An 18,681-nucleotide genomic window follows, 5' to 3' on the forward strand; every position below is an offset into this window, starting at 1 on the left:
TGATGATATTCAAATTTTCTCCTTGGTAGACAGTGGCATGTTTAAAATATTTCTTAGATAAGGAAAAATTGAAATTTTTCATTTGAAATGTTATTGTTAAGGCCATATCATATAGAGATGGAGTAATTCAGCCAACTTATATCCAGTATACAAAAATAATAATTATCTTTTGCCACTAAATGAGTTTTCATAGGGACAAAATGGAGATGAGTATCATGTGCTTTCTATTCAAGGCATGCTTAGAAAAAATTATTCTAGCCTGATTGTTTTTATTTCATGACATGTATGTATTTATTATTCTTTCCAGTGTCTCTTACCTCTGTGATATAGGGATAGTAGAGTATATATATTTCTCTCTCATCATGCCATGCCAGGGCCAGTTCAAAATCAGCTTTAAATTTAATTTATATCTCTATCAATTAGTCTTCACCCCTCAGATTTTTAGTTTACAGTAATGGTTTTAACCGTGGAAATGTGTGCTGCTATTGACAAGAAATGAGTGGTGTTTTTATGAATATAACTACATTACAAATAATATCTCCAAATGTTTCAAGACCGCAAATTCGCTGAATTGTTCGTTATTTATCACACGTATCACTCAAAGAGGACATGCCTTATCGGGTAATCACAAAATATGAAGTTTTTGATCCCAAATTGACTTTTATGGAAAAAAATGATTTATTTAGAACTTACTTCAAATTTTTTGGAAGCCCTTCAAATAATAATAGGCTTAAATGTTAGTACACATTTCCAGATAATTAGCCTAAATGCAGTGAGAGTTAATCAAGCGTGTGGAAAATTTGGAAGTTAAAGAAGTAAAAACTGTTAATGCAATAAATGGCACCTACAAATGGCTATTAGGTTGGCAAATAATCACACCAATCCGCTAAAAACTCTCGCTATTGGTATAGTGTGATTATTATGATGCCTACTTTGTTTGTTCTGGTAGTAGCCGTTATTAGTTGAATAGTGCCATGTTTTCCTTGGAGAAATCATGCCTGATTCTGTGCAGTTTTAGAAAGATAAGCTTGTTACTTGAAAAGGCTTTGACTGTTTAAAAAACTGCTGTATTGGTAATGAGTGCTGAACAATTAGTGATAGAGATTGAATTTACTTGGAGGACCTTTATTATGCAAACTGAATATCTCAAATATCTTCATTATGAATGCATATTACATACCATTACCGTTAAAGGTTCCAGGAATAAAGTGAGACCATCACATGCTTTACTGCACCGTTACTTGTTCTGGCTCGGTAGGAAAACAGAATTTTAGGGTAAATGTCAAGGACTAGGAAAAGAAGAGAGGTAAAAGGGTTGTCAGGTGATACAGAAAATTTTGGAAGGGGTAAAAGAGCTTTTTGAGAAGTAAGGGGTTCTAAAAATCAGGGTTGAAAGCATAGGTACAGAGAAAATTTTTAAACACTGGCAAGTATATCTAGGAAAATTAGCACCGCCACAAATTGTTTTGATCTCAAAGCATAGTACTATTGTTATGATTTTGATTTCTGGTTATTTGATTATTTGTAATATGAACTGTTTGAAACGTTCATTTATGAATATAAAACAAGTTAAGCTACTGATGGGTGAAGAAACACCTATTATCATGGTTTGGCCAATCTTTTGAGTCATTGTATTTTGCATATTTATCGCCATGGGCATTACTTGTCCTCTCAATCAAAAACTTTCTCCTTCCACTTGCAGCCATCATTTAGCTTGTGATATATACTGATTACTGCATGGTGCATTCAAGGTAGAAAACACTTCAAGTAGTTCCATTTTCTATGCGGCATTGTAGACATTCCATGCTCTCAACACATACTCTAAAGTTAAGGAAACTGACAGTTGATCATGGAGATCCTTGCTTGCATTGGATTCAACATGTCTTGGTATTTATTCATGTTCTTAAATGATACATTTTCTACAAGTGTTTCGTTAGCAACGGTGAAACAATACAGAAGTTCTTTACCCATAGAAAATGTTTTTTTGAAACTTTTCGTTGGTCAAGAAATAAGTCATGACAAACTTCTAACAATTTATTTGATGGATAAAATAACAATAAAAATTGAATGTTGCATCCTTTAAAATGATTGAATACAGCTAAAATGTCTTGTGCATGCTTTAACAAAGGCTATGAATGTTTCACTAGAAATATTTTTTCAGCTTCATGCAGTGCGCTTCATTAGTTCATTTTAAAGTACATGTCTTCTTGCTCGCATTTTGAAAACTGTTTTCTTGCATGGAAACAGTGTAAATATAAAATCCCATTTTATGATGGACATTGATGGAAAATAGTCTCGAGTTCTTTATCTCCATGTGACTTGAAACCTGGATTAGTTTGCATTCATCAAATTTCAATTGCAAATTTAGAAGAAACTACAAACCGATGATGCAACCATCTCTCTTCATAAAAATAAAAGAGGATAGACAAAATATGAAGATTTTCATACATTTAGCTTGATAATCTAGGCATCAAAGATTGTAGCAAGAATAATAAATTAAGAGGGAAGATGGAAGAAAAAAGTGCTTAAGTGAGTTACTGTTGGGATTCAGAAGTTGAGGACTAATAGAAGATATTCTTGCTTTTGGACTTATTGTATGGAAGAATATTGACAAAGAACAGCCACCTTTTATTACTTCATTGATCTAGATTTGCAGAATGATTTATATAATATGAATTGGCATGGATGAGTTTTGTTCCAAAAGAAATTGGGACAAACTAAAATAATAGAAGATTGACACCTGACTAAATTTTTATAGCGATAATTTTTTTTGCCTTAGGAGATATATTTTCTTCAAATGATCAAATTTGGATGATCAATGGACCAAATTTTCTCTTCTTCTCTTATTTGATAAAGTTTAACTGTTTAGTATCTTCTATATATTTTATACTTGTTTAATAAACTGCTTCACAAGAGTGTTAATGCAATTCTGTGAAAGCTATTTGAAAGAAGTGGTGGAATAAGGATGCTCATCTTTTAAACTGCACTCATGACTAAGCATTTATAATTTGTATCGATTTTATGAAATGAGAATCTTGTTTTATACGTGTAATATTTTGTAATTTTCTTGGCATATCCTGTCATCGCCAAACAAGTGCGCCTGCCCATTTCTAACTTATTATGGATCCCCGAACTAATGACAATATTGTCGCAATAGCAATACCATTTGTCCTATTCACATAATAAACAGTAACAAAAGCAAAGGCTATATGTTGACTTTTAAAATCTGTGGTCAGTGAATTTGGAATACATAGCTGGTTATGTTATTACATATTGAATTCCTTTAAAGTACTCTTATCTATCGCTTATTTTATTAATTTGTGGGATATAAATAAGAAAGCATAGTATGTACCTTGTTATTTATTCATATTTAGGAATAATTTTCATAGTTACTCGTTTAATAGTCTATTTTTTAAAGAATGGTTGATTTATTTTGAAAATGATCATGACAAAGTTGTACTATGTATTAAAATACCGTACTAATTAGTAATATGCATACTAAGATATAGTTAGTAAATTCGTGTTTGCATTCTGCAAGTATGTTTCTTTTACAAACTTTCAATTATATCATTGTAGTAAATATGAGATGAAATAATAGTAAGACCCCAAATCTTGACTTCCTAGGCATAAAAGCTAAATTTTGCTTATTGTAGAGTAATAAAATTTGTTGTAGTGCTTACTCAGTATTTTACTTGATTATATTAACAACAAGGTTTTGTAGTTTTCAATTGTGCATTATTATTCAATTAGGAAATTTTATTTCAAGTTCAATGTCAAGTATGTATTTTTAAAGTTTACTTAAATAATTTCACATGGGCATTAATTTTATGAGTCTATATGAGATATCTATAGCATCAGCAAATAATTTCTAAAATTATAATAGAAATTTGGAGTAGATTTGGTGAATACAGTGTCCCCATCTGAACACAGTATTCACATTTCTTGATATCTACGGTTTGCCACAGTCTAAAAGAATCAAGAAATCAAAGGAATACATACATTATATGCAAGTTTAATGGCATTTCCCCTAGTAAGAAAGAGCTGTCATATGTTGAAATATACCAATTTAAATGCACTCACTTATGCATACATGTGAGTTGTGCTCATCTACCTTTGCCCATATACCTACCTGCTCTTTCTCAACAGCATACCCTATTCTGCTATATTAGTTGCTGTACTATTAGAATTTCATTGGTAACCATCCAAAAAAGTAAATTAAATATTGATGCTTGCAACACTCCGAAGCTTAAGGGAATCTGTGAACTCCCTTGCATCAATGGGAAAGTAAAAATTGTGCAATTTATTTAAATAATAGATAAAATAGGTAGTGTGTATAGATCGATAGACTGAAAGAATGAATCTTTCATTTGAGAACCCATTAAGGACAAAGGAAGAATTTTTGGTTGTTTCCTCATTGCGCTGCAAACCTCAAAAGCCATTGTGTGTGGCATAGTTCCCCACTGATAAAGTTGGACAATGGATTAGGTTAATAGTGAGAAGATTTTAATAGAAAGAAAATATCTTTTGAAGTCAATGTGCTAATGTAAAAACCTGAAGGTGAAATACAGGCTCTGTAACAGGTACAGAATTGAAGAAGAGATACGGCCTTCTCTTTAATCGCCTGCAGAGGGCAATTCACCATGTCATGGAATCCCATAAACCAACAGTAAAGTAAAAGCATTAAAATTATCTAGAAATTACTTTTGCTCATGAGAAAACAGCTATCATGAGTCTAAACATGAACAGCTGACCTGAGATTCAAATTATCAAAAAGGGAGATTGCAAATGAAATTTGTGATAGTGGAAATAGTGAATTTTTCATCTTTGGTGAAACAGGTTTTATATAGAATATGTATGACTGGATATATATTCACAAAGGCGCAAAAAAAAAGCTCCAGAATATAAAGAATAAAAGGTATCCTTTATCGTTGTACTATGTGGCACAGCCTGATGAAGAAACATGGTCAAACCTGGAAGTTTTAACTTTGTGGAGAATCCATGTGCACCCTAGTGCAAAAACATTTCTGTATGTTTCTGAAAATATATATATACAGGTATAACCTCTAAAGTTGTCCGATTGAATAGAGTGCTGGTTTGCTAACCTGAATGCCTGTGTTTGATTCTGGGCGATTCTTTGGGGCTTTGTGAGCTTGGCCCAAGTTGTGTGGTTTTTTTTACTATGAAATCTTAATGGGCATCCATAGGCAGCACAGGGTAAGGAACTGGCTCCCCTACCCCGTTGTGTGAATCACATAGGCTGTATAATGGTGAGTATGAGGTGAGCGCTCTACCTTCACCTACGAAATCAACTTTCAGGTTGATGACTTTGGTTTGGTGTGGGTCATGAAGTAGTTTAAATAAAACGATTCCATCATTGCTTCATCTCCAAAGTGTAGCTATGTTTTGAGTAGGTAGGGGCTCAGTTGAAATTTGTACTGAAGATATACAATACACCTGGCCATCAATAATACTTATGTGTCAATATTGAGAATGAAAATTACAATGTATATTTTTTTCATCAAACATGATGTCACTGCTTCAGCTGCTGAACCAGCTTATAATTGTGTGTCAAGATAAGATATCATACTCTTGCAAGGTCTTGAAGCAGATTTGTGGAGCTGTTGGTGTGGATCTTAAAATTCATCAGAGACATACTTATTAGAATTCCTTTGCAATCACTGAATGAAACTTAAAGTAACCTTGAATGATGTAGGCCATATATTATATGTGTATGCTGGAAAAATGTGTGGAGTGAACACTTATGCATAGGTTCTAAGAAATTAGTAGAGAAAGTACATCATGTGAATAGTGGTAGGGAATCAGCATAATTGGAATTAAATCATCACCAGCATTTAAATCCTAGGATTGGTTTGCTGCAGCTCTTACATTCTACTCTTATTATAATGCAAGGCAAGGCTGCCTACATATTCTAGATAGAATAACGTGGTGGTGTCCTGTTGCCTTCCGCATCACAGTACTATGGCTGATACCAAAAAAAACCATTAACAAATTTTACAAGTTGAACAATTTTTGCCAGTCTCAGGAATCAAACCAGCAGCCCAGCTCTACAGGCAGACATGCTACCTCTGGTCTACCCTTGCCCTCCTGAAATTCAGGAAATGGGGAAAACATTTCTTGTGTCAAGCATTGCGAGGTGTTATCTAGAGAGGTGTTAGTAGAAATGGTGTAGTCTTTTACATAGTGTGAATAAATTGCATTGAACTAGTCATTTCAACTGGAAATATTATAAAGTATTTGAGGTGGCAACAAACGTAAAGGAAAAATAATTCAGTATGGTGATGTAATAATTTTAGCATTAGTAATACTAATGGCAATAAAACCAGCGACCTCTACAATAGATATACAACGAATTTAAAATGTAGCTGCAATTTTTCCCTTTCAAAGCATTATTTCACAAAGTAGAGTAATGGAAAGTCTATTCTCAAAGACCTCTAGTTATTAAGATCTTCAGCGTCTGATATTCACTTGACATTTTCATTGTCTGCCCAGCCTTTTTTGGCTTCTCGAATAGCCTGGTATGAGTGTTGAAATATGATTTTTATTGTTCTTTCATGTCTTGAAGTTGTTACTCAACAACAAAGACTATCAGCCATGTTCCATAGTATAATTTCTTCATTATTTCATCTTGAGGGTTAACATGAAACTTCATGCTAACTCATTTGCGGTTATAAGGGAAAGAGAAAAATTAAATGCTGTCTACAGTGTGCTTTAATATTACTTTATTTAATATTAGAAGGGGTGTAAAAAAATATTTTCCCAATTAATTAAAGCGCAACTTGAATATTTCCATTAAAAAGCAGTTAATTAAGCAAGTCAACTCTTTTTGTGTAGCTAATATACTAGGTGTGGTAACTAGATGTGGGAAGAGCGGTTATTCATGGTGTAAATAGCTGGTATTATAAAGTGGCTTTAAGCCAAAACTGACACTTCACTCTTTATTCTGCTCAAAACTATATATTAAATGGAAATGCATGTATTTTGTCAATGATTTTTATCTTGCAGATAGAGAGAAAAGAGACAGGAACTAAAGGAAAAACAAATGAAATAAACTTGCATGCAAATTTTCGGCTTTAAGCCATATGCTAGGCCGAGAGATCATGATCGCTATTAGGTGACAGGCCTTTCTGAACTGGTGGTGGGGAAGCGATGAGGGAGCTGCGGTGAGGGTATGAGTGTCAAAAGAAGTTTGGTTTTCCCTGCGACTGGACTTTTCAAGGGTCTCGGAGAAGGGGTGGAGTGAGGGGAAAACAAATTGTGCATATGCAGAAGATTCCCTGGCATCCAAAAAATTTGTCAAGTTAAAGTTAAAGAAACTAATTCCAGTATTGTAATCAAACAATACCACATTTGAATTTACAAATAAAAACTCTAACGTATGTTAGATATCCAACAAACCTAGGCAACACTCCCAATTCCCCTCATGAAGAGAGCAACCCTTACTAGCATCTCATCATTTCAGCATACCAAGGCACCACGCATGTCCGATCGTTTTCTGCAGCCCAAACAGCAGAATTAAATTGACCATTCTCATCCGGTGCTTGCAGAACACCCAACATAATGTTCCTTTTGCAATTTCCCTCATTTCCCTTGACAATTCACTCCTTACCAGCAAACGCACACCGTCCATTTAAGTCCTCAACCTGGAAATGGCAACCATCTGGACCCTTAAATTTATCACCCCTCTCGGAGTGAATATTTTGTTAGATGGCGCATTCGCATAAATTCGTCGCCCCCTGCGCTTTCACTCTCATAAAAAAATTATCCAATCTTCATTTTCTCTACCCCACCCATCGCATTTGCCTCCATTTTATTTCTCTTGACCTCTCCCTTCCCTCTGGGGATCTCGAGGACCTAGGAGAACGCTCGATCGCGGGATTAGACTAAACTATTTGTTCCCCAACCCTTTCGGACCCCTCTTCCCATGGCCTCGGCGAACTCTCCCCCTAAACCTTATCGGCATCGTCACCCATTCTCTCCTGGCGATGAACTGCCTAAAATTTGCCTGTAAGTTTGTTTTGCTCTCCCATATGTATTCCTGTTTCTCTTGTAATCGCAAGTTTGTTGATAAAACGCGGAAAGGCTACTTCCATTATTTCATATACTTATGCAAATAGATGTTTGTGTAATAACCTTATGACTGCGTGTAGAGGTTTTACATCAGATATAAAAGATGTAATAATACGCTGTACGTAGGAAGTTGAAATTTAATGCCATTAGTATGCCAAAGTTTTCACACAATTCAGCAAAGTCCATAATTAGAGGCAACACGCATGAATGTATTTTCTCTAGAAAAGCGAAATAGTCAAGGCCATAAATTTGTTATTAAGGGACTTCATAGAGGACTCTATTCAGGCAATCGAGTCGAGGGGTCTCTTGGGAGCGGCGCTGAAGTTCACGTTTGAGTAGGGTTAGTTCTTCGGGTGAAAATTGTCGAAAGGTTTTGCTCGAAAGAGTAGGAATTAGCTAGAGTCGAGGGATTGTGGGTTTTTCAGAAAGTAAAGATGGTAATTTTCTGGAGAGGGTTAGTTATTTCATGTGTTTGTGTACTAAGTGGACTTTGCTGTCAAATTGCATCCGGAGGTTAAATTCTCTGTCATCGAGACGATTTGTCAATTTAAGGTGATTTGGTAAGTTTCTAATTCCAGTTTTGCTCTCTCAGAAAAGAGGTATGGATCTTGGATTTCAAGATGTTCATGTTTAGTGTGCAGTCGTATCGGGAAAACTTTTTGCAGTTTTTAAGGGATAGTATGTCATAGGAAATTTTGTAGAGATTTACGCTTACGTCCTTGGCCAATTCGTTTTTCCGTCTTTTCACGGCCGTATGTGCGTTCGTTTTACGTTTACATTGCACTTTCTCTTTTTGTACAAATGTGCATTTGTCTTCATTGCCTTCGGTATTTCTCTTTGAACTCTTAAATAAAATTCTATTTAGAACTCTCCTAGATATTTAGTCGGTGGCATAGATCCGACTAAAGATCATCGTCATTTATTCCCTCAACACAGGTAAATGCTATACTACCTTGATCAAAAATTTCCCGGAATTTATTCAGAAAATTAAAAATACAAGTGTATTCATCTAAATCTATATTGTCCCCTTCAAAGTAATCCCCATCGACTGCAACACACTTATGCCAGCGCTTGATCCAATCCTCGAAACATTTTTTATATTCGGTTTTCGGTATGTCCATCAGTGCTTCCTGCGATTTTTCCATTACTTCCTCTCGGCTGCTAAAACGCGTTCCCCGTAATGGTTTTTTAACTCGATTGAACAGAAAGAAGTCACAGGGAGCCAAATCAGGTGAATTCGGTGGCTGTTGGATGGTATTTGTTGCATTTTTCGTCAAAAAATTACGAATAATGATAGCACTGTGCGACGGTGCGTTATCATGGTGCAAAATCCACGAGTTTTCTGCCCACATTTCTGGTCTCTTTCGGCGAATTGCTTCACGCAAACGTCTCATAACGCCCAAATAATACTCTTTGTTTACTGTCTGGCCTTCTGGCAAAAATTCATGATGCACTACACCGTTGTAATCCATGAAAACCGTCAGCATTGCCTTCTTTTTTGACTGAAAACGACGTGGTTTTTTTGGTCTCGGCTCATTTGGTGAACGCCATTCACTTGCCTGATGTCTGGATTGCGTGTCGTACTCATAAACCCACGTCTCGTCTCCAGTAATGATCCTTTTGATGAATGTGGGATCGGATTCAGCCTCGCAAATCATGTCTTTTGCGACGTCAACACGGTCTCTTTTTTGCATGAAATTGAGGTCTTTTGGCACCAACTTTGCTGCTACACGACGGAAACCCAAATCATTAACCACAATGTCTTGGGCGGATCCATAGGCAATGTTCAAGTCCTCCGCTATTTCTCTGATGGTTAATTTGCGGTTATTGACCAACATTTCTTTTACTTTATCAATTTTTTCACCGACTTTCGATGTCGATGTTCATCATCTTCGATTGACTCACGACCACTTCTGAACCGCTCGTGCCACTGGTAAACGACCGTTTTTTTTAGAGAATCGTTGCCGAAACACTTTTCCAACATTTCCAACGTCCGTGCGCCACTAAATCCGTTTTTTTACGCAAAATTTAATACAAGTTCGTTGTTGCAAATTTAAATCCATTTCTGAAATTGTAAAAAATCGCCAACACACACAGAGATGGATGTACTCTTGGCTACGTAACTTTTGCAAATGTCAAGTTATGACACTAAGATTTAAAGGGAATATCAACAACAGATGTACCAATTTAACAAAAAAAACAGAACTCAAATCGGAACGATGGGAGCGCCACACGGTGGTTATTCCGGGAACTTTTTGATCAAGGTAGTACCTGTAAATCAGTATTTTCATGCGAAATTCAAAATAACTGGTTAATATAATTAATTTACTTGGTGAGTTAGCGTTTCCCGATGGCTTTTAAGAGTTTTCTGATGGTTTACGTTAGGTAACGCCAACTCATCCTGTATTTTTTTACCTTAATTAATGCTTATCTGATGTCTTTTGAAGTATAGAGGTTGCCTAATTAATGGTGACGGAGGCGGTAAAAACTGCTTGGATTAAAGGTGTTGAAAGGCCCAGTGTTTTAAAGTACGAGTTTAAATATTATGCGCGCTCAACCCAAGGGAGATAACGTTCAAACTTCCAGACGATTGTCACTTTTAATTTGTGCCATAATTTCAAAGAAATTTGTGCAAACGCGGCATTTTCATGTACGTGGAATATTGGTATTCTTATTTATCGCTTTCTTAAAGATAAGTCTCCGCCCATTTAGGGGTGGTTATGACGGTATGCCGTCGGGTTACCTTCGCATGGATTCACGCGAACGAAATCTTTTCCGATCACTGATACGATGATATGCAGACAATGAGGTTATATATCTTGTAGTTTTTATCAACATTAAACCATAGTTTCCAACAAGAGGTCAATCTCCTTTAAGGACATCTTCGATCTACTTTAAATTCTTACTTCATAAATGCAATATTTCACGTGAAATGTTTTCTGTTCATCATTAGTTGGTAAATAATGGTAATAGTTAACAGAAAACAGGTGGAAAAAACGGCGAACTAAATACGAGGGTCATCCGGAAAGTAGTACCCGTTCGTGAAATAAAAAGACAAAAGTAAATATTAACAAACATAAAAAATTTTATTTGAAAGAGGATACTTTAAACTACTTCTCAACATAATCTCCAAGCAAATTAAGGCATTTGTCATAACGTGTGACAAGTTTCTGTATTCCTGCTGCATAGTCCTTCGCCGCCAGCTCATTGAGATACGCGAGGGACCCATCTTGCACAAATTTTTGCATAATGCAGATGGTGTTTAACAATTTCATGAACAATTGTTCGAGAAACATTGGGAAAATGCTCACAGATGTCATCAATTGTGACGCGCCGATCGTTCCTCACGAATTCGTCAACTGAGCTCACCAGTTGGTCTGTAATGACAGACGGTCTCTCCGAACGCTCATCGTCGTGTGTGTTCCCCCTCCCCATGTTGAAGTTGCGACACCACCGCCGAACAGACGACTCGTCCATTACATTGTCTCCATACACCTCCTTTAATTGGCGATGAATATCACATGGGCGAACGTTTCTTGCATTGAGGAATTTAATCACTGCCCTCACTTCACAACTGGCGGCGTTCTCAATTTTTTTAAACATTGTAAACAATCACAGAAACAACACAGGCAATGCTAGCGTCACGCAACTTGGCTCAGAGAAGGCAGACAAGCCACTGAAGCTATCTGACCTCGTCCAGCGGCTACTCGCGTCGTCAGCACTTCATGCGGCACGAACGGGTACTACTTTCCGGATGACCCTCGTAATAAGTCGCTTGAAGCCTTCTGTATGCGCCTTGTGAGCATGCGGTGCAATTTTGTGTGCTTCCGAAATTACACAATCGCATGTTACTTCAATTGTCTCAGTTAGATGCAATATATCAGAGGAGATGATTTCAGCTCTAAAGTTTATGTCAGTGATTTCACCGCTGAAATATGCTAACTAATATTTGTACTGTACGTTGTAAAGTATTCATGAAGTGAATGAGTCCCATATCCCTGGTCGAAGTTGAAGCGATCATTATATTCGCGATCTGTTGCACCGATAAGCTATATATATTATATGCGTAAAATTACTAATCTTCGGGGTAAAAGTTCATTATTTAGTGTCACTCTCTTCCGTGCGTAATGTAATCAAACAATCACAGAATGCCAACATTTTTGGTGTAGAAATCGGGCGACCAGTTTTGTAATTTTAGTCAGCAAATCTTTGACAGCGTGATTCGATTCGCAGAATTTCGACCGATTCCCTTCAAAATGATTAACAACACCACTAAACATTAATTGCGTGTTGCTGTCCATAACTAATATAATGTATCATTTAAATGCTGTAGTATATGTGGGTTTACATGAATGTCATTGCACAGTCAGTCTCTGTCTTGGCAATTTATTCGCCACGAAAATTTCCGCGCGAGTGAATACCCCGTAACTCGAAGCATGTTTCATCAGTACTTACGTGCTTAATCTTATTGATACTGTGCTGTCAGCAGTGCCATTTTTAGTATAGGCAATGCAAGGAGACCTTTGGCGGAAATTACAGAGAACTCCAATTTTTTGAGCGGCTGTTAAGTTCGCGTGAACCTTACGACAATTATACAAGTTTAATATTCATTTCATTGGTTTATTTAAATTGCTTAAAGTAGAGATCATGCCAAGATTATTAAATTTTAAAACATAATGGACATAATGCGTTTATGAAGTGGTACATAACGGATAAGTACATTTTGCGTGCAAGCATATTTATGCATATTATTAATTTCTTTTTTAAATTGCTACTTATTTATGTACAAGTGAAGAATGCACTGAGTACGTATGTACTTTTTTACATAAAGCAAATAAATTTTACATTTTCTCCTGCTCTGTCTAATGTTTATTTCTCAATTCCTTTGCTTAAAATTGTAATGGTTCAACAAAATCATTTCCTTTGAACTTTAATTCTAATGCCCTACCAATTTCCCAAAGTTAATCAATTGAATGTTCCTTATGAAACCTCCTAAGGTCCCGAGTGTAATCAACAACTTCCGCCTGTATCTTTTCTTTATTTATAATGGAAAAGTGGCACTATCTCCTAACTAAAGCATACTGACATTCGATAAGTTGAGGACTTATTGTATATAGACATGTTTGTGTTATTAGTGTTCTGACATGAACATTGGAGTTAGCGGTAACTTTATTGCCTAGGAATATATTGGCACTACCTACCTATGATAAATGCTAGAATTTTGGTTTCACCATTGAAAATTTCAGCATTTGTTTTAAAAACAAGTTTAGGCCAGCACAACCGAATTAATTTTTTTCTTGCCATTTCAATGACAGAAGCGACTTCCAAAATTTCTTTCGCATCTCTGATGCAATTATTTTTCTCAATAGGGGTGAAAAAAAAGCTTTATTTAGAATTACTTTGAATAAATTATGGATTTTTTATTTGAACTGAGAACTTGGATGATGTAAATGTCTCTTAATTAGGTTACAGGTAATTGCAATCCCTTAAAAAAGGCTAAATTAGATATACTACCTTGATCAAAAAGTTCCCGGAATAACCACCGTGTGGCGCTCCCATCGTTCCGATTTGAGTTCTGTTTTTTTTTGTTAAATTGGTACATCTGTTGTTGATATTCCCTTTAAATCTTAGTGTCATAACTTGACATTTGCAAAAGTTACGTAGCCAAGAGTACATCTATCTCTGTGTGTGTTGGCGATTTTTTACAATTTCAGAAATGGATTTAAATTTGCAACAACGAACTTGTATTAAATTTTGCGTAAAAAACGGATTTAGTGGCGCACGGACGTTGGAATTGTTGGAAAAGTGTTTCGGCAACGATTCTCTAAAAAAAACGGTCGTTTACCAGTGGCACGAGCGGTTAGGAAGTGGTCGTGAGTCAATCGAAGATGATGAACGCAGTGGCAGACCATCGACATCGAAAGTCGGTGAAAAAATTGATAAAGTAAAAGAAATGTTGGTCAATAACCGCAAATTAACCATCAGAGAAATAGCGGAGGACTTGAACATTGCCTATGGATCCGCCCAAGACATTGTGGTTAATGATTTGGGTTTCCGTCGTGTAGCAGCAAAGTTGGTGCCAAGAGACCTCAATTTCATGCAAAAAAGAGACCGTGTTGACGTCGCAAAAGACATGATTTGCGAGGCTGAATCCGATCCCACATTCATCAAAAGGATCATTACTGGAGACGAGACGTGGGTTTATGAGTACGACACGCAATCCAGACATCAGGCAAGTGAATGGCGTTCACCAAATGAGCCGAGACCAAAAAAACCACGTCGTTTTCAGTCAAAAAAGAAGGCAATGCTGACGGTTTTCATGGATTACAACGGTGTAGTGCATCATGAATTTTTGCCAGAAGGCCAGAAAGTAAACAAAGAGTATTATTTGGGCGTTATGAGACGTTTGCGTGAAGCAATTCGCCGAAAGAGACCAGAAATGTGGGCAGAAAACTCGTGGATTTTGCACAATGATAACGCACCGTCGCACAGTGCTATCATTATTCGTAATTTTTTGACGAAAAATGCAACAAATACCATCCAACAGCCACCGAATTCACCTGATGTGACTTCTTTCTGTTCAATCGAGTTAAAAAACCATTACGGGGAACGCGTTTTAGCAGCCGAGAGGAAGTAATGGAAAAATCGCCGGAAGCACTGATGGACATACCGAAAACCGACCGTAACTTTTGCAAATGTCAAGTTATGACACTAAGATTTAAAGGGAATATCAACAACAGATGTACCAATTTAACAAAAAAAACAGAACTCAAATCGGAACGATGGGAGCGCCACACGGTGGTTATTCCGGGAACTTTTTGATCAAGGTAGTATGATGTAATTAGTTGCTCAGATATTTTTTAAGTGAATGCCTCTGATATTCTTACATGCACTGTAGTAGTGTCAGTGGTAACGAATTCAGGCTTGAAAATTAGTCCACTCGTACCCTATGGACTTGGTTGAGTACACTTGCACTGTGTAAACTCACCTTAAGTAATAAAAAATTGATACCTTTTGTAGAAATGTCTTCGTAGTGCAAGTAGTGCATGAGCAATAATGTAGCAGTAGGATCAGGTGGGACTAAGAGTTTTACAGTGTGTACATAGACCTACATTCTTGCAGTTGATGCACTATGGTGATGGGAGTGCAATGGAATTGTGTGGAAATACCATCAGGTAGGATACTTAACCTTATAGCAGTATTTTGAGGAAAAAATATTGCATTTTGGCATAACCTTGAAATTTCTGGTAAATGATAATTTTAGAGTATTGATTAAGTGAATTTAAGGTATTAATGTATGTTGATGTTCATGTAGAGTATCACCGTAGAATTAACTTTTATACATTCAAGTGTGGAAAAGTATATTACCAAAAACCCTTTTCTTTAACACATCATGAGATTTTATCTTTAAGAATGCCCCAATATTTAAATACTTAATGTTTAAAATGTGAAGTTTATTGATTATCTAAGTATATTAGCTTGACACCATCCCTACCCGCCACAGTTGTTTATGTATTTCAGTTTATTTAGTTATGTTTGATTTCCTCATTCCCAAAAATTGGATTTCTGTTTCAAGAAAAGAATGATGATTTTGATTAAGGACTGTTGTTTTTTTATTTGCAGGCATCATTGGAAGTTAAGCAAGCAGGCTTGCGGACTTTATCCTCTATTTCTAGCAACATGGCTCAGGGATCGGGATGTCTAACTATAATTCATTACAATGATGTATATAACATAGAACCAGGAACAAGTGGAGAGCCCATTGGAGGGGCAGCAAGATTTTGCTCAGCTGTCAAATCCTTTAATCATCTTCAGCCCTTAATTCTCTTCAGTGGGGACATATTTTCTCCAAGTATATGTAAGTTTCATTAAGGATTAACTGCTAATTGCTTATTTCAAATGGTTCAATGAAATATTTAGTGGTATCAATGGTAGTATTAGATTTTAAAGTAATTTGATGCTGAAATTTTGATTTTTGAAAAAATCAGCCTTTTAAGATGGGTTTTTCGAATATAAAATTATACCACTTTAAAATACCTATTCAGCAACAATTTTTTTGTCAAGGACTGTGACTATGAAATTCTAGTGTAATTATGAACAGGTCAGGGGTGGGCTGGCTAAACCCTAAGTGCCAAGTTGTTAGGTGGTGTACAACATTATTGCAATGCATCGGAAATGTGGTCAAAACTAACTTGACAAAATTTTGTCACATTGCAACCTACATAATGTTGGGGCAAAAATAAATATTATGATATTATGCTGTGCTATGGTGAATAATTTATGCCAGTTTTTGCAGTGTGATTATTGGTAGTTTTTTTATGAAATTACGGCTAAATTTTGAGCTCAATGATATTACCATTTTGTAAATTACCCTATTTATATTTACTAGGGGTTCTCATTTGAAGCTTAACCATAAAGTTACATGAAAAAATATCATTATACCTAAATTAAATCTGTTAAAAAAGGCTCTACCTCATTTTAATATCAGTTAACTGCAGCTATCTTAGACAGGTGCATATGTTGGTATCATTTGTAGTGTCAACCATAAGTGCAATTTAGAATTTGGAATGATTTTGCTATAGTGTTGTATTTTGTGCTCATCATGTGCCAAAATGGAAGTGTGCTGACTTAAAATGGATTATGTAACTCATTTAATTTTCATGTCATTGATTGTTGTTTTTGTTGTTAAATTTATTGGTTTATCTTATTGCTTCACTTAGTTTCTCTTGTAACTTCTTTCTTTCAATGAAATGATTCCCAAAATCCTTCCTTGATCCCACTTTATTAATCTGCTTGGCTGTTTAAAAATTTTGTTGGAAATTTGAACGAAAAAGATTCAAGTCAAGTCAAAAATAGATGTTACATTATGTCGAGTATTTTTGGGGAATACTTTATGGTATATAGTATGTGGGGGAAATTGCCAACTTGTTTGTGTTTTGTAAAACTCTCACTTTTTGGAATTCTTATCATGTCCTATTGTTATGAGGGCTAAAGTTTGTTATTGTGAAAATTCAAATCTGAGTAACCTATTGTTCACCAGGGCTTATATCCAACTAAACACGCATACATATTTTAGCCAGTTTTAAAGTACAATGCTCAACTATGTAAACATGTAGATTTTCGAGGGAAAATCATTGTGTACTAGTACATGTATCTACCATGGCTCTTAACTTGTTATTTTAGTTTTCAATATTTAAGATAAATAAGAAGTGTATTAATATTCTTGTAGTAAGCATCAATAATACCTGTAATTTTTGTCAACGTAAAAAGTTTTGGTTAGTGATAAAATTTTATTGAAAATATGCAGTTGAAGGTTTGTATAATCAACTTGTAAGCATTATAAATTGTTATTTTTTTTCTTTTCAGTGAGTACCTTTACCAAAGGTGAACAAATGGTCTCTGTGTTAAATGAATGCGGGACCCATTGTGCAGTATTCGGAAATCATGACTTTGGTAATTAATTGCGTTATTTTTCTTTTGTGTGGAGTAGCAGTCACACTGATGGCTTTTTGAGTGTCATATACTTATATGTAATGAGAATTTCATGAGAGTAACTCCTGAGAATGTTACTCTAATGGGTATATAAATAGATATTAGGGAATAGGTCAAGTTGCTGCTTAAAAGTTCATCTGAGATACAATATGGCAAATATTTAAGATGTCTTTTCAAAATCTGTGTTGTAATTTGATTGATAGAAGCTATTGAACAAGCTTTTGATGCTCATTGTGTCCCTTCAGACTTCTAGTCAATAAAATTATATATCAAGAAGTATATAATATTAAAGAATTGCTTTATTTTTGGCAATTTTCTGATGAATTGAAAGGAATTGTGATGTCATAATTTTCTACTTCATGATTCATTAGAAACCAAACATGGTTTTGACGAGTGGTTTTCATTTGGTTGACCACTTGAACCCACACCTCACACCTTAGGAGAGAGGAGAAGGGGGTAGGAAGCCATTAAGGAATAGGTTGACAATCAGGTGAAAGTGAGGGCATGGAAGTGCCTGCAAAAGCAAGGGAAGATGTTGCACTATGTGCATGTCTCTGGTCCAATAGGTCTGGTTTTAACATTCTTTCACTTTTTCCTCAGACTTAGGAAGTAGTTAATTAATAAATAACATTATTTGTGCTGCCAAAACATGTAATGACAAATTAAGGGCCGAACTGTTGTAACTAAATTTAACATAAATCTAATTTCTTTAAGAGAATCGTGTACCATTTGTTACTATGTTTGACTTATTTAAATATTAACCATTTTTAAAATAAATAATTTTGTTGATAACTAATCATTTTCCACCAATTCTCATTTTGTTATGACTTCTTTCTAAAGTAGCGATGAAGTGGAATGTTAATTAAAAATGTTAAAAAAAAATGTCTGGTTTTGGTAGCAGTTCTGCTCTTTTCATGTGGACAATTGAGCTATGAGCTAAGAGGGTTGAGTGAAAAACAATGGCAACAACAAGGCCTGCCTTAATGCAGCTTTTCGTCATCAGATCTTCTTTTGTATCTGATAAAATGAGAAATCACACATTCTCACTTCATTTGCTAATAGCTTAGCCAGTTAATGCCTGTCCATATGCAGCAGCAACTG

General features: G+C 35.6%; 1 protein-coding gene across 3 annotated transcripts in view; it reads left to right on the top strand.

Annotated features, from left to right (window-relative positions):
• Positions 1 to 18,681, top strand: part of LOC139693578 (mannosylglucosyl-3-phosphoglycerate phosphatase) — a 56,039-nt gene that overhangs the window by 3,394 nt on the left and 33,964 nt on the right. For all 3 annotated transcript variants that reach the window (XM_071591787.1, XM_071591788.1, XM_071591789.1), the window contains 2 exons: positions 15,712 to 15,946; positions 17,455 to 17,541. In XM_071591787.1, the coding sequence (XP_071447888.1) occupies positions 15,712 to 15,946; positions 17,455 to 17,541 (322 nt within the window). The remainder of the gene's footprint in view (positions 1 to 15,711; positions 15,947 to 17,454; positions 17,542 to 18,681) is intronic.

This window comes from Hetaerina americana, unplaced genomic scaffold (assembly GCF_022747635.1).
Source record: "Hetaerina americana unplaced genomic scaffold, ioHetAmer1.1.p SCAF_5, whole genome shotgun sequence".
NCBI lineage: Eukaryota > Metazoa > Arthropoda > Insecta > Odonata > Calopterygidae > Hetaerina > Hetaerina americana.